This window comes from Bos javanicus, chromosome 1 (assembly GCF_032452875.1).
Source record: "Bos javanicus breed banteng chromosome 1, ARS-OSU_banteng_1.0, whole genome shotgun sequence".
NCBI lineage: Eukaryota > Metazoa > Chordata > Mammalia > Artiodactyla > Bovidae > Bos > Bos javanicus.
Genome location: NC_083868.1, coordinates 72472963 through 72489848, shown reverse-complemented (window position 1 = coordinate 72489848; position 16886 = coordinate 72472963). Strand labels below are relative to the sequence as shown.

Below are 16886 nucleotides of genomic sequence, written 5' to 3'. Positions count from 1 at the left end.
ATTGGAAAAGACCCTGATGCTGGGAAAGATTGAAGGCAGGAGGAGAAGGGGACGACAGAGGATGAGATGGTTGGATGGCATCACCAACTCAATGGACATGGGTTTGGGTAGACTCTGGCAGTTGGTGATAGACAGGGAGGCCTGGCGTGCTGTAGTCATGGGGTTGCAAAGAGTCGGACACGACTGAGCAACTGAACTGAATACTGTATCCTAATCAACCTTATATGTACTATAACATATTCTCAGTCAGGGATTAAAAGAGAAAAACTGAAATTATTAATGTAGAAAAGGCAAACATCCATACCTGGAAAGGTCAGATTTTTTTTTTATTTCCAGTTTCATTTTATTTCACACATAAAATGTGATGACTGTGACACAAAAGGCTTGTTTTCATTAATTATGCACCTTCATAACTCATTCTCATAAATCCTATTATCTTCTCTACAAAGAAAATACTATATGGAGATAACTAGAATAACTGATGGTATTTCAACCACTTTTGGGATCTGCTTTTATTTTTAAAGGTCATCAGATTATTTATTTACATTAAAAATTTGTTTTATCTATTAACAATTTGAACTATGTATCCTGAATACAAATTCCATAAGTTATTCATGGAAAAGCATGAAACCTGATTTCTTACAGAGTAATTCAGAAAAATATGCAACATAAAATTCACAAAGCAAAAAACAAATAAAAACTCCCATATTTTTAGTAAGTCTGAAAGTATGATTCTAGGTTCTCTCAAATGATAACTCCCAGAAGTAATCTTGGCTGCTTTTCTTTTCACTGAAATTGACTTACTCTTTAACAAAGTTCTGAAGTTGTGCCTTAATTGATCTCTGGGTTTGGTCAAATAGGATCTAAAAGAAAAGGAACATTAAACAATTAGAAAAGTAAACAAAGAAAAAAATTTTCATGTAGTTCTATAAATATTACATCCCTCCAACAATATTCCAATTCTAATAATGCCTACACTTCTTACTGAACATTGCATAAGAAATAAATATTTAAAAAAGAAACTGATTCTCAAGCCAATTTAATCTGTTAAAAAATAAAATTACTATTTACAGAGTAAATCAAATGTGTATTAATACTTAAATACAATTTTCAATCAGCTAAGCAATTTATTGCCTTGATTCTAACTCAGGCTTTAGAAGACAACCTAAAAGACTAATACAAATTCTACTCTATCCACCACAGGAATTTCTTATTCTAATATACTAAAACATAAGAAATGAAAACACTAGAACTTCCTTATACCTTAGACATTTCTCATTTGGGAAGACGTGTGGATTTCAATGTCTTACATTCTGAATTAAATAAATATTATACAGCCCTTAATTGATTGCTAAGATTAAAGACGAGGATAAAATTTTATTTCTTACAAAAATATTTTACACCACTTAACGGATGCCACATATATTTAACTCTACGTGTGGTAAATTTCATAAGGCTTGGCATGGAAATGTCAAGTACTTTCATAATTTATAGATATACTTCATTCAGAATTTGAAACACAGCAGATAAACAGGCAGAAAAACCACTATTCAAAACAAAAAGAAAATCCTATGTCCTTCAACTAACTAAAAACAGCATCGAAATACTTCAATCTTTATGGAATCTGGCTAGAAGCAAAGTATTATGTCCTTGTCTAAATGCCAAACACACACGCACAGTCTGGGTTGAGTACAGGGTTTCAAAATCTGTCGAATTCACTTTTAAAGGAAAAAAGGTTTTGTATAATGTTAATCCCAAAGTATTAAACCCAAGTTAAGCAGAAGAAATGACATAATAAAGATCAGATTGGAAGGTAACTAAATAGAAAACGGGAAATCAACAGCCAAAACCTAATGAAACCTAAAGCTAGTTTTTTAAGATCTAAAATAGATAAACTCCGAGCCTAAGTCAGCATATTAAAAAGTAGAGACGTCACTTTGCCAACAAAGGTCCATACAGTCAAAGATATGGTTTTTTCAGTAGTCACATATGGATTTGAGAGTTGGACCATAAAGAAGTCGGAACATCAAAAAATTGATGCTTTCGAATCATGGTGCTGGAGAAGACTCTTACGAGTCCCCTGGACTGCAAGGAGATCAAACCAGTTAATCTAAAGGAAATCAACTCTGAATATTCATTGGAAGGGCTGATACTGAAGCTGATATTCCAATACTTTGACCACCTGATATGAAGAGCTGACTCATTAGAAAAGACCCTGATGCTGGGAAAGATTGAAAGGAAAAGGAGAAGAGGGCAGCAGAAGATGAGATGGTTAGATAGCATCACCGACTCAATGAACATCAATTTGAGCAAACTCTGGGACCTGCCTATTGAGAAATCTGTATGGGCAAATACCTAGGGTTGATATTGCTAGGTTTTATGTAAATGTAGCTTTAACTTTACAGTATATGGGAGCTTTTTCAATACAGATTCTGTTTCTTCAATTCTATTTTTTCTTTTTTTGGTCATGCCATGAAGCTTGTGGAATCTCAGTTCCCTGACCAGGGACTGAACGCTAGTGACAGCAGTGAAAATCCTAACCAGTAGACCACGAGGGAAACCTGTTTAGTTTTCTGATATCTCCTTTTCAAAATTTCTTTTATTGAAGTATAGTTGATTTACAATGTTGTATTAGTTTTTGGTAAATTAGTTTACAAGCAGAAATTTATATATTCAGTATACACACACACACACACACTGAACCATTCTGCTTGTAAACACACATATATATAATACATACATACAAATATATATATACACTGAATATATATATGTATTCTTCATATTTTTTCCAGTATGGTTTATTACAGAATATTCAATGTAGCCCCTGTGCTATATATTAGTACCTTGTTGTTTATTCATTCAATATATAATAGCATCTGCTAATTCCATATTCCCAATTCTTCCATCTCCCACCTCCGTTCCCTGTTAGCAACCATAAGTCTCTTCTCTTTTTAAGTCTCATTCTGTCTGAAAGATAATTTCATTTGTGCTGTATTTTAGATTCCACATATAACTGATATCAACTGAGCTATCAGGGAAACCCCAGTGGAATGGCAGACCACTTCAGCATTCTTGCCCTGAGAATCAGATGAACAGTATGAATAGGCAAAAAGACAGGACACTGAAAGATGAACTCCCCAGGTCGGTAGGTGACCAATATGCTACTGGAGATCAGTGGAGAAATAACTCCAGAAAGAATGAAGAGACGGAGCCAAAGCAAAAACAACACCCAGCTATGGATGTGACTGGTGGTAGAAGTTAAGTCTGATGCTGTAAAGAGCAATACTGCATAGGAACCTGGAATTTTAGGTCCATGAATCAAGGCAAACTGGAAGTGGCCAAACAGGAGATGGCAAGAGTAAACATCAGCATTTTAGGAATCAGCCTACTAAACTGGATTGGAATGGTTGAATTTAACATAGATGACCATTATATCTACTACTGTGGGCAAGAATCCCTTAGAAGAAATGGAGTGGCCCTCATAGTAAACAAGAGCCTGAAATACAATACTTGGGTGCAGTCTCAAAAATGACAGAAGAATCTCTGTTCATTTCCAAGACTAACCATTCAATATTACAGTAATCTAAGTCTGTGCCCCTTCCAGTAATGCTGAAGAAGCTGAAGTTGAACGGTTCTAAGAAGGCCTACAAGACCTTCTAGAACTAACACCCCAAAAAGATGTCCTTTTCATTATAGGGGACTGGACTGCAAAAAGTAGGAAGTCAAGAGATACCGGGAGTAACAGGCAAATTTGGCCTTGGAGTACAAAACAAAGCAGGTCAAAGGCTAACTAAAAGAGTGTTGTCAGGAGAATGCGAACACCCTCTTCCAACAACACAAGAGAAGACTCTACACATGGACATCACCAGATGGTCAATACTGCAATCAGACTGATTATATTCTTTGCAGCCAAAGGTGGAGAAGCTCTATACAGTCAACAAAAACAAGACCAGGGGCTCACTGTGGCTCAGACCATGAACTCCTTACTGCCAAACTCAGACTGAAATTGAAGAAAGTAGGGGAAACCACTAGACGATTCAGGTATGACCTAAATCAAATCCCTTACGATTATATAGTGGAATTGACAAATAGATTCAAGGGATTAGATCTGATAGAGTGCCTGATGAACTACCGACGGAGGTTCCTGACATTGTACAGGAGGCAGTGATCAAGATCATCCCCAAGAAAAAGAAATGCAAAAGGGCCAAATGGTTGTCCGAGGAGGTGTTAGAAATAACTGAGAATAGAAAAGATGTGAAAGGCAAAGGAGAAAAAGAAAGATATACCCATTTGAATGCAGAGTTCCAAAGAACAGCAAAGAGAGATAAGAAAGTCTTCCTCAGTAATCAGTGCAAAGAAATAGAGGAAAACAGTGGAATGGGAAAGACTAGAGATCTCTTCAAGAAAATTAGAGAAAACAAGAGAACATTTCATGCAACGATGGGCACAATAAAGGACAGAAATGGTATGGAACTAACAGAAGCAGGAAATACTAAGAAGAGGTGGCAAGAATACACAGAAGAATGATACCAAAAAAATCTTCATGACCCAGATAACCACGATGGTATGATCACTCACCTAGAGCCAGACATCCTGGAATGTGAAGTCAAGTGGGCCTTAGGAAACATCACTACGAACAAAGCTAGTGGAGGAGATGGGATTCCAGTTGAGCTATTTCAAATCCTAAAAGATGAAGCTGTGAAAGTTGCTACACTCAATCTGCCAGCAAATTTGGAAACCTCAGCAGTGGCCACAAGACTGAAAAAGGTCAGTTTTCATTCCGATCCCAAAGAAAGGCATGCCAAAAATGTTCAAACTACCACACAATTGCACTCATCTCACACGCTAGCAAAGTAATGCTCAAAATTCTCCAAGCCAGGCTTCAACAGTAGGTGAACCATGAACTTCCAGATGTTCAAGCTGGATTTAGAGAAGGCAGAGGAACCAGAGATCAAATTGCCAACATCCGCTGGATCATCAAAAAAGCAACAGAGTTCCAGAAAAACATCTATTTCTGCTTTATTCACTATGCCAAAACCTTAGACTGTGTGGATTCCAAAGAACTGTGGAAAATTCTGAAAGAGATGGGAAGACCAGGCCACCTGACCTGCCTCCTGAGAAATCTATATGCAGGCCAGGAAGCAACAGTCAGAACTGGCCATGGAACAACAGACTGGTTCCAAATAGGAAAAGGAGTACGTCAAGGCTGTATATTGTCACCCTGCTAATTTAACTTACATGCAGAGTACATCATGAGAAACACTGGGCTGGATGAAACACAAGCTGGAATCAAGGTTGCCAGGAGAAATATCAATAATCTCAGATATGCAGATGACACTACCCTTATGGCAGAACGTGAACAACTAAAAAGCCTCTTGATGAAAGTGAAAGAGGAGTGAAAAAGTTTGCTTAAAACTCAACATTCAGAAAACTAAGATCATGGCATCCAGTCCCATCACTTCATGGCAAATAGAGGGGAAACAGTGGCAACAGTGACAGACCTTATTTCTGGGGGCTCCAAAATCACTGCAGATGGTGACTGCAACCATGAAATTAAAAGACGCTTACTCCTTGGAAGAAAAGTTATGACCACCCTAGACAACATATTAAAAAGCTGAGACATTAGTTTGCCAACAAAGGCTATGGTTTTTCCAGTAGTCATGTATGGATGTGAGAGTTGGACTATAAAGAAAGCTGAGCACTGAAGCATTGATGCTTTTGAACTGTGGTATTGGAGAAGACTCTTGAGAGTCCCTCACACAGCAAGGAGATCCAACCAGTCTATCCTAAAGGAAATCAGTCCTGAATATTCATTGGAAGGACTGATGCTGAAGCTGAAACTCCAATACTTTGGCCACCTGATGTGAAGAACTGACTGATTTGAAAAGACCCTAATGCTGGGAAATACTGAAGGCGGGAGGAGAAGTGGATGACAGAAGATGAGATGGTTGGATGGCATCACCGACTCAATGGATATGAGTTTGAGTAAACTGTGGGAGTTGGTGATGGACAAGGAGGCCTGTCATGTTGCAGTCCACGGGGTCGCAAAGAGTCAGACACAACCGAGTGACTGAACTATACAGAACTGAACTGGGAGACAGTGAAGGACAGGGAAGTCAGGAGTGCAACAGTCCATGGCGTCGCAAAGAGTTGGACATGACTTAATGACTAAGCAAAAACAACAACAGCCAAAGTGATCAGAAAAATAGAAGACACAATGTCCTACAATAAGCAGAGAAAAGACTTCACCACAGACCCTATGGGTATTCAGAAAGGATAATCAGGGGATTTGTGGACAACTTTATGCTGATGAATTCAATAGATGAGATGGGTAAATTCTTTGAAAGACAAAAACTAATGAAACTCAACTGTTTTCTTAGGTCAGTTTCCCAAGGTACTAGAAATAAAAGTAAAAATAAACAAATGAGACCTAATCAAATTCATAAGCTTTTGAACAGCAAAGAAATCATGAACAAAATGAAAAAACCTACAGATTGGGAGAAAAAAATTTGCAAACGATGTGCCCTACAAGGGCTTAATTTCCAAAATATACAAACATCTGACACAACTCAGTAATGACCAAAAAACAACCCAAGCAAAAAATGGGTAGAAGACCTAAACAGACATCTTTTCAAAGAAAACATACAGATAGCCAACAGGTACCTGAAAAGAGGCTCGGCACTGATAATTCCTGGAGAAATGCAAATCAAAACTACAGTGAGATCTCACCTCACATCAGTCAGAATGGCCATCATTAAAAAGTATACAAATAATAAATGCTGGAGAAGGTGTGGAAAAAAGGGAAACCTCCTGACATTGTTGGCAGAAAAATAAATTAGTATAGTCACTATGGAGAAAAGCATGGAGAGTCCTTAAAAAACTAAAAATAGAGCTGCCATATGATCCAGCAATCCCACTCCTGGGCATATTTCCAGAAAAAAACTCTAATTTGAAAAGATATGCATCCCAATATTCACAGTAACACTATCTACAATAGTGAAGACATGGAAGCAACCTAAATGTTCATCAACAGATGGATGGATAAAAATTCTCAGACATAAAAAGAATGAAATAATGTCATTAGCTGCAACTTGAATGCCCTTAGAAATTAGTATACTAAGTCAGAGAAAGACATATATGATATCATTTATTCAGTTCAGTTCAGGTCAGTCGCTCAGTTGCGTCTGACTCTTTGCGACCCCATGGACTGCAGCACGCCAGGCTTTCCTGTCTATCACCATCTCCCAGAGCTTACTCAAACTCATGTCCATTGAGTCAGTGATGCCATCCAACCATCTTATCCTCTGTCATCCCCTTCTTCATCCACCTTAAACTTAGGTCCATAACAAAATCTGTATGCAAATATTTATAGCAGTTTCATTCTTAATTGCCAAAAATTGGGCACAACCCAAATTTCCTTGGAGAAACAAACTATGGTATATCTATACAATATCTATATCATCAAGAAAAAGAAAGAATTGTTAATAACTGCAATCACATAGATGAATCTCAATGCATTTTGATAAGTAAAATAAGTCATATTCAAAAAGCTACAAGCTAAATGAATCCATTTATATGATATTTCAGAAAAGGCAGAACTATAACAGTTTCCAATGGTGGGGAAGGGAGGGAAGGTTGACTAACAATGGTTAATAAGAGTATTTCTAGAATTAATGAATGGAGAAGGAAATGGCAACCCACTCCAGTATTCTTGCCTAGAGAATCCTGTGGACAGAGGAGCCTGGTGGGCTGCTGTCCTTAGCATCACACAGATTCAGACATGAGTGCAGTGACTTAGCATGCATGCATGCATTGAAGAAAGAAATGGCAACCCACTTCAGTATTCTTGCCTGGAGAATCCCAGGGACAGAGGAGCCTGGTGGGCTGCCATCTATGGGGTCACATAGTCAGACACGACTGAAGCAACTTAGCAGCAGCAGCAGCAGAATTAATGAAATTGTATCTTGATAGAGGTATGGAGACCCGACTGTATGCATTTGTTAAAACTCATAAAACTGTACACCACAAGGAATCGATTTTGTTACAACTGAATTTGAAAATAACTTTAATACCCACTAGGTCCACCCATATTGTCACAAATGACAAGGTTTCATTCTTATTTATGGCTGGGTAATATTCCTGTATATACACTATACACATAGTAGATATACCACATCTTCTTTATCCATTCACCTGTTGACAGGCACTTAGATTGCTTCCATATCTTGCTTACTGTGAATACAACTGCAATGATCATAGGGGTTGCTTATATTTTTTCTAATTAGTATTTTTGTTTTCTTTGATTAAATACCCAAGAATGAACCTGGTGGACCATACTGTAGTTCCACTGTTAGTTTTTTTAGAAATTTCCTTACTGTTTTCCACAGTGGCTATACCAATTCATATTCCCATCAATAGCACACAAGGATTCACTCATCTCTACATCCTCACAAAAGCTTGTTACTTAGTTATCTTTCTGATAAAAGCCATTCTGACAAGTGTGATGTGATATCTCACTGTGGTTTTGATTTGCATTTCCCTGATACCTTAGCGGTGGTGAGCATCTTATCATGTGCCCGGTGGTCATTTGCATCTCTTCTCTGGAAAAGTGTCTATTTAGGTCTTCTGACCTTTTTTTTTTTTTTTTTAAATTGGGGTATGGTTTTGGGGGTTTTTTTATGTTGAGGTATAGGAGTTCCTTGAATATTGGGGGTATCAATCCCTTGTTGCATATAACATTTGCAAATATCTTCTCTCATTCACCACGGTGCTTTCTCATTTTGTCAATGGTTTCTTTTACTATATAAAAGCTTTTTTAGTCCAATTTGGGCTTCCCTGGTGGCTCAGATGGTAAAGAATCTGCCTGCAGTGCAGGGGACCTGGGTTTGACCCCTGGGTTGGGAAGATCCCCTTGAGAAGGGCATGGCAACACAATCCAATATTCTTGCCTGGAAAATTTCATGAACAGAGGACCCTGGAAGCCCATGGGATTCCAAAGAGTCAAACACAACTGAGCAACTAACACTAGTTTGATGTAGTCCTATTAGTTTATTTTTGCTTTTATTTCCCTTGTCTGCAGAGACAGCCAAAAAGAAATACTGCTAAGACAGATGTCAAAGAGCATACTGCCTGTATTTTCTTCTATAAGTTTTATGGTTTCAGGTCTTACATTTAAATATTCAATCCATTTTTTACTTTATTTTTGTATATTATGTGAGAATACAATCAGTTGATTCTTTTGTATACAGCTGCCCAGTTTTCCTAACACCATCCATTAAAAAGGCTGTCTTCTCCCCATTGTGTATTCTTGCCTCCTCTGCCAGAGTAATTGCCCGTATAAATGTGGGTTCATTTCTGGACTCTCAACTCTGATCCCTTGATCTATGTGCCTGTTTTCGTGTCGTTGACATACTGTTTTGATTACTGTAGCTTTGTAGTATAGTTTGAAATGTAGGTGTGTGACACCTCTAGCTTTCTTCTTCAGATTGTTTTGGTTATTTGGGGTCTTTTGCACTTGATACAAATTTTAGAATTTTTTTTTCTAATTCTGTGAAAAATGTCTTTGGGATCTTGATAAGGATTATACTGTATCTCTAGACTGCCTCTGGTAGTGTGGTTATTTTTAATATATTAATTCTTCCAATCCATGAGCCTGTTTATGTCACTTTTATTTGATCAGTGATTTTTTGATCACTGTCAAAATTATCATTGATAGTTTTCCAAGTAGAAGTCTTTTACTTCCTTAGATTTATTCCCACATATTTTATTCTTTTTGATTCAATTGTAAATGGGATTAGTTCAATGTTAGTACACAGAAACACAACAGATTTCTGCATATTAATTTTGTATCCTGCAACTTTACTGAATTCATTGACAAGTTCCAGTAGTTTCTGGTGGCACCTTTAGGATTTTCTATACACAGTATCATATGGCATCTGCAAACATTGACAGTTTAACACCTTCCTTTCCAGTATGGATTCCATTTATTTTTCCTGTCTGACTGTCATGTCTAGGACTCCCAATATTTGCCATTTGCTACAAAATGCATGGACCTAGAGGGTATTATGCTATGTAAAATAAGTCAGACAGAGAAAGAAAAATATATGATTTCATTTATACATGGAATCTAAAAAACAAAACTAACGAACAAACTTAACTAAAGAGAAACTACAGAAAACACTACTAAAACTAATAAGTGACTTTAACAAAGTTGTAGAAATAAAGTCAATGTACAAGAAACAGTGCTATTTCTGTACATCAGCAATGACCAACTGCAAATTGAACTTTCCAAAAATATCACCTACAATAGCACCAAAAAATAGGAAATGCTTAGGGACAAACTTGACAAAAGGTATGCATGACTTAACGCTGTCAAGAGAAATGAAATAAAACCTAAATAAATGGAGTAATACACTGTGTTCATGGATTAGAAAATTCATTATTAGTTAGATGACAATTCTCACCAAGTTAATCTCTAGATTCGATGAAATCTCACTCCAAATCCCAGTAAGGCATTTTACAGAAGTTTAATACTTGACTCTAAAATATATATGGAAATGGGATTTTCCTTGTGCTTCATGATTCCATTGTAGGAGATGGGTTCAATCCCTGGTTGGGGAACTAAGATCATGTGTGTCATGTGATGTGGCCAAAAACAATTTTTTTTCTTTATTTAAAAAGTGTATATCGAAATATAAAGGACCTACAATAGCCAAGGCTATGGTTTTTCCAGTAGTCATGTATGAATGTGAGAGTTGGACTATGAAGAAAGCTGAGCACCAAAGAATTGATGCTTCTGAACTGTGGTATTGGAGAAGACTCTTGAGAGTCCCTTGGACTGCAAGGAGATCCAATCAGTCCATCCTAAAGGAGATCAGTCCTGGGTGTTCACTGGAAGGACTGATGCTAAAGCTGAAACTCCAGTACTTCAGCCACCTCATGCGAAGAGTTGACTCATTGGAAAAGACTCTGATGCTGGGAGGGATTTGGGGCAGGAGGAGAAGGGGACGACAGAGGATGAGATGGCTGGATGGCATCACTGACTCAATGGACGGGAGTTTGAGTGAACTCCAGGAGTTGGTGATGGACAGGGAGGCCTGGCATGCTGCAATTCATGGGGTCGCAAAGAGTCAGACACGACTGAGCGACTGAACTGAACTGAACAATAGCCAAACTAATTTTGAAAAGAAATTGAACCAAGTTGGAATACTTATCCTATCTGATTTTAAGACTCATTATTGAAACCTACAGTAATCAAGGCATTTGCAGTATTAAAAATAGGCAAAAGTAAGATCAATAAAACAAAAGAGTCCAGAAATGATCCATACAAATGGGTCAGCTTCTGTTTTTAACAAAAGACGCCAATAAGGAAAAGATAATTTTTTGAGGAAATGATGCTAGAACAAAAACTGGACAGCCTTATGATCAAAAATGAACCTTAACTCTTACCATGCAACATGTATAAAAATTACCTCATGATGGATCACAAATCTAAACTAAACACAGAGTAAATCTTAGTAAACTTTGGTTAGGAAAACATTTAATAGTACACAACAAAGAAAATTATAAAAGAAAAAAAATCAATAAATTAACTTCATCAAAATTAAAAACTATTGTTCTTCAAAAGCTATAGCTACAAAAATAAAAAAGATAAGCCAAAATCTGAGAGAAAATATGTATCTTCAAGACATTTATCTGACAATAGACATACATGGAATGCAGAAAGAACTCTTATAACTAAGCAATAAGAAGATAACTCAATTTTTTTTAATGAGCTAAAGATCTGGTATTTTACCAAAGAGAACACATGGGTGGCAAATAAACACATGAAAAGATTTTTCAGATCACTGGTTATTAAAGAAACACAAATTAAAGCCATAAGACAATTAAAAAGACTACCCATACCAAGTATTGGCAATCACGTGGAACAACTAGAACTCACACACACTGCTCATATGGCATGTGTGCTAAGTTGCTTCAGTCGTGTCTGACTCTGTGCAACACTATGAACTGTAGCCCACCAGGCTCCTCTGTCCACGGGATTCTCCAGGCAAGAATACTGGAGTGGGTTGCCATGCTCTCCTCCAGGGGGATCTTCCCAACCCAGGGATTGAACCTGCATCTCCTATGTCTCCTGCATTGGCAGGCGGGTTCTTTACCACTAGCACCACCTGGGAAGCCCCAAATACATGAGACCTGAGTTCAATCCCTGGATCAGGAAGATCCCTTGGAAAAGAGAATGGCTACCCACTCCAGTATTCTTGCCTGGGGAACCCCATGGACAGAGGAGCCTGATGGGCTACAGTTCATGGCATCATAAAGAACCAGACACAAATGAGCAACTAATACTTTCACTATTTTTATCTTAGAATTGGATCTTCTAGCCCCTGTGGTGAAGCCTTCAAATGACAGTTGTTTACTTGCTAAGTTGTGTCCAACTGTTTTGCGAGCCCGTGGACTGAAGCCCAAAGTCTTCTCTGTCCATGGAATTTTCCAGGCAAGAATACTAGAAAGGTTGCCATTTACTACTCCAGGGTATCTTCCTGACCCAGCAATCAAACCCACGTCTCCTGTGGCTCCTGCACTGCAGGTTCATTCTTTACTGCTGAGTCACTGGGAAAGTTTTAGCAAAGATTTCATTAAAGACTCTGAAATAAAGCCACCCAGCTAAATCTCTAAGTACCAGGCCCAGTAACAATGAGATAATGTTTGTTGTTTTAAGCCACTATATTTGGGAGGTAATCTGTTATATAGCAATAGATAACTAACATATCCATCAACAAGTGAATGGATAAAGAAACTGTGATACTTCTACACAATGCAACATTATTAAGCAATTAAAAAAAAAAAAAAGGAATAGACACGCAGACCATGATTGAGTCTCAAACTAATTACACAGAAAGAAATCAGACCAAAAAAAATTCCATTTACATATTAGTCTGGAAAATGCAAACTGATCAATAATGACAGCCAGCAGTGACTGACAAGGAATAAGGACATGGCAAATTGAAAAAGAGGAACTATAAAATGGCACAAGAAGATTTTTGAGGTGTAACTGTTATGTTCATTAAATTAAATGAGGTGATAATTTTATGGCAGTAATACATATGTCAACATTTATCAAATTGTACACTTTAATACACAGTTTATGTCAATTACTCCCCAGTTTAAAATATATATATATATATATATATTTCACAGAAAGAAATAGAATCTATTATTACTGTTGCTTTAAAATAACAAAACATTAACTATCTAAATTCTCCAAAATATAGCATTTAGCTAGTTTATATACATTTGGATAGAATGAGAAGTATTTCAGGCAAATGTCAACAATCTTGCCAACATATTTAACATCTCCATTAGAATGAAAAATATGTTGCAATGCAAGGTCAATTAAGTAAAACTCTTGCTTTCTACTTACCAATTTTAAGCTTTTCAGCTATCTAACAGCTAACTGTCCACCCCCCACAAAATGTCACAAAGAGCTGCCCCAATTGGGCACTAATCTATACCCCACTAAGTTAGACTTCACAGCATTTCTTTTCATGTGCTAACAGCAAAAAGCTTTAAGACTTTGCCTTGTCAATGTCCCTGGGAATTAGGTGACGAGGAAGTGTACAAGATTCTTCCCTAAAATTTCGCCCTTTACCTCATTTCCCCGTTTTCCTTGTGTACAGTTCTACTATCCTGACTAGTTGGGGGTTCTGATCCAGATCTTAACCACAGTACTCAGCAACCACCAAAAACTTTTATCTGGACTTTAAACCAAAAACAAAATTTGTTTCATCCTCAGAATCATCCTCGGAGAAGACAATCATCCTCGGAGAAGGCAATGGCACCCCACTCCAATACTCTTGCCTGGAAAATCCCATGGACAGAGGAGCCTGGTGGGCTGCAGTCCATGGGGTTGCTAAGAGTCAGGCACGACTGAGCGACTTCACTTTCACCTTTCACTTTCCTGCATTGGAGAAGGCAATGGCAACCCACTCCAGTATTCTTGCCTGGAGAATCTGGTGGGCTGCCGTCTATGGGGTCACACAGAGTTGGACACGACTGAAGTTGACTTGGCAGTAGCAGCAGAATCAAGTACATCTCAGGGCTTCTCTTCCAGGTCTACACCACAAAACCTGGGATGGTATAATAAAGTCACAGTGACAGATTCTGGCCAGGGTGGGGGTAGGGGGCTACCAACACAAAAGCTGAGATTCAGTTTCATATTTGGAAATGAATAGCATTATTCCTACCAACATATGCAAGACAAGTAATCAACAGTGTCATTTGATCTGCTAGTTATAAAAAGATCTTACTAAAGTGCATAAATACCATGACTGCTTAAAACCAATGGCTTACACTCAAGTTATTCCCCATTCATGTCTGTACTAAGATAAAGCAACACTATCTCTGCGATGTTCAGGAAAGGACGAAAGCTAAAATACACTACACAGATGGCAGGCATTCTAGGAAGTTTAGCACAACACAAGAATAGGCTACACATCCATAGATAGCTTTGAACTAGTTCCAATTCTTACCATTTAGGTCCCGTTGGCCGAGAATAAAATTTTGCAAAATCTTCATGATCCATCTAAATATTACTGAGCTAACACAGCAGTCTCTTCTGACGATCCTGCGTGACATAATCATTCCTGTCCTTCTCAGAATCTATAGGCACAGGGGTATGGCTGTTGACACTGTGGATTCGCTGAATCTTTAAAGTCTCATCAGGTCTGCTTATTTCAGGCCTATAATAATCAAGAAGACTCTTCTTTGTTTTATCAGAAATAGGCCCCAAATATGCAACTGAATATCTATTATGTGTTACTGTTTTTCTACATTCTCTGCCTGTCCTAACTTATCCATTTATTAATATCTAATCTCTTCTTTCTCCCTTTCTTCATTTCTCTAATGCAATGGTTTGTCACTGGCTGGGTATGAATCAAACTCATTTGCAAAGCTAACAGAAAATACAAAGATTCAAGGTTGTTAAAGAAGGATACAACTCTTCCGCATTTTTTAACAAATTCACTAGGTGACTGTGTTACTCAAAGTGAAAGTGAAAGTCACTCAGTCCTGTCCGATTCTTTGTGACCCCATGGACTACACAGTCCATGGCATTCTCCTGGCCAGAATACTGGAGTGGGTAGCCTATCTCTTCTCCAGGGGAACTTCCCGACCCAAGAATCGAACCAGGGTCTCCGGCACTGCAGGCAGATTCTTTACCAACTAAGCTATCAGGCAAGATTGAGACAAATTGTTCTGACCAGGGGTTCTCAAATGGTTGCACAGTATCATAACCTGGGGAACTTTTAAATACTCTAATGGTGAGATAATTATAAAAACTGGTGAGACTCAGAAATATGTTTTTAAAGTTCCCCAGATATGAACCAGCATTATCCACATCACTTGACTACTTGTCAGAAATGAAGAATCTTCAGAACCAGCCCAGACTTACATTATCAGAAATCTGCCTTTACCGAGATTTCCAAATGCTTGTTTGGGGGAAGCAACACACTGTTTCTCAAATTGGGCTGCACACTGGGATGACGTGTGGTGTGGAGCTTTAAAGATTACGGATAGCTGGTCTCACTCTCAGGGACTGGATTTTAACTAGTCTGGATTGTAATCCACTAGCGCTCCACTGAGAAGAATTCATCAAGGTAGTTAAATCACCAAATTACTTTTGCTAGAGCAGAAACGGGCCTCTTTTCAGTGGATGTCATGATAGATACAGTCCTCTGAAGTGGACAAAAACAGTCTTGAGAGCAAAGGTTACCACATTTTTTCTGTAGAGCTAGACAGCATTTTAGGCTTGTGGGCCATGTAGTCTGTGTCACAACTACTCATCTCTGCCATTGTATGAAAATAACCATAGACAATACAAAAACAAATGAATATGGCTATGTTCCTACAAAAATTTATATGAAAAAGGCAGAGGGGCAACAGGCTAGACTTGGCCTGCAAGCCATAGTTTGCCAACCCGTGCTCTAGAAAAGTGACTCACAAAGTTTGGAATACATCAGAATCACCTGCAAGGCTTGCTCAAACACATATTGCTGGCTTCCAGCTTCAGAGTTTCTGATTTAGTAGAGCTGAATGGACTCTAAGAAGCTACCATTCTAATAAGTCCTTAGGTGTTGCTAATGCTGCTGGTCCAGGCACCACAATTTGAGAATTATACGGCAAACACATTACAAAACTCTCTTCTTCAACCACAGTGTATTTGTATATGAAAAAGTTATTAAATAAAGCAATGGCAGGAGTAAATGGTATAAGACTTCAACACAAAATATCCATTTTATACAGAAAGATTTGTACTTTAAACTTCTGCAAACACAAAATAAGAAACAAAGTTCTTTTATGATATTAGTTATAACTATATCAGATAAAGAAGCTGCTTAAAAGGTTACTCAATTAACAGCTAAAGCCAGAATGCCTCATAAAATTGCAAAATTGCATAATACGCCAACCTGCAAGGAAAATGTCACAACTTTGCAATTTCCAAAGAAGCAAAGGAAACAGAAAATGTGCCACATTCAAATAACAGAATTAACAGATGCATTTGATGGCACGTCAGGTAAACAAAGTAATAATCACTAACCAGAAGACAATGGTATCAAAGTTTTCATTGCTGTGTGATGATTCTACATGTTAATAACTCTTGTTCAAATTAACAACAGTTAAAATTTCTGAGTTTAAGATTATCTTGGAAGAACACTTATTGGTTTTCTAAGTACCAAAACAAATTCCTAGGGATGAAATACTCAAATGTCAAAAGAAAACTTTAAAACAAAGAGGATGAATTTGGAAGCACTGTAATTCTGCATACTGATAATGCAGCCACTAAGGCAGCAAGATGTAAATTTACATTAAGAATCCATTTAGGG

The 16886-nt window shown here is 37.7% G+C and overlaps 1 protein-coding gene across 5 annotated transcripts in view; it reads right to left on the bottom strand.

The window, feature by feature from the left end:
• The window catches only part of ACAP2 (ArfGAP with coiled-coil, ankyrin repeat and PH domains 2), a 175313-nt gene that overhangs the window by 70288 nt on the left and 88139 nt on the right, over positions 1 to 16886 (bottom strand). For all 5 annotated transcript variants that reach the window (XM_061412309.1, XM_061412294.1, XM_061412325.1 and 2 more), the window contains one exon: positions 805 to 863. In XM_061412309.1, the coding sequence (XP_061268293.1) occupies positions 805 to 863 (59 nt within the window). The remainder of the gene's footprint in view (positions 1 to 804; positions 864 to 16886) is intronic.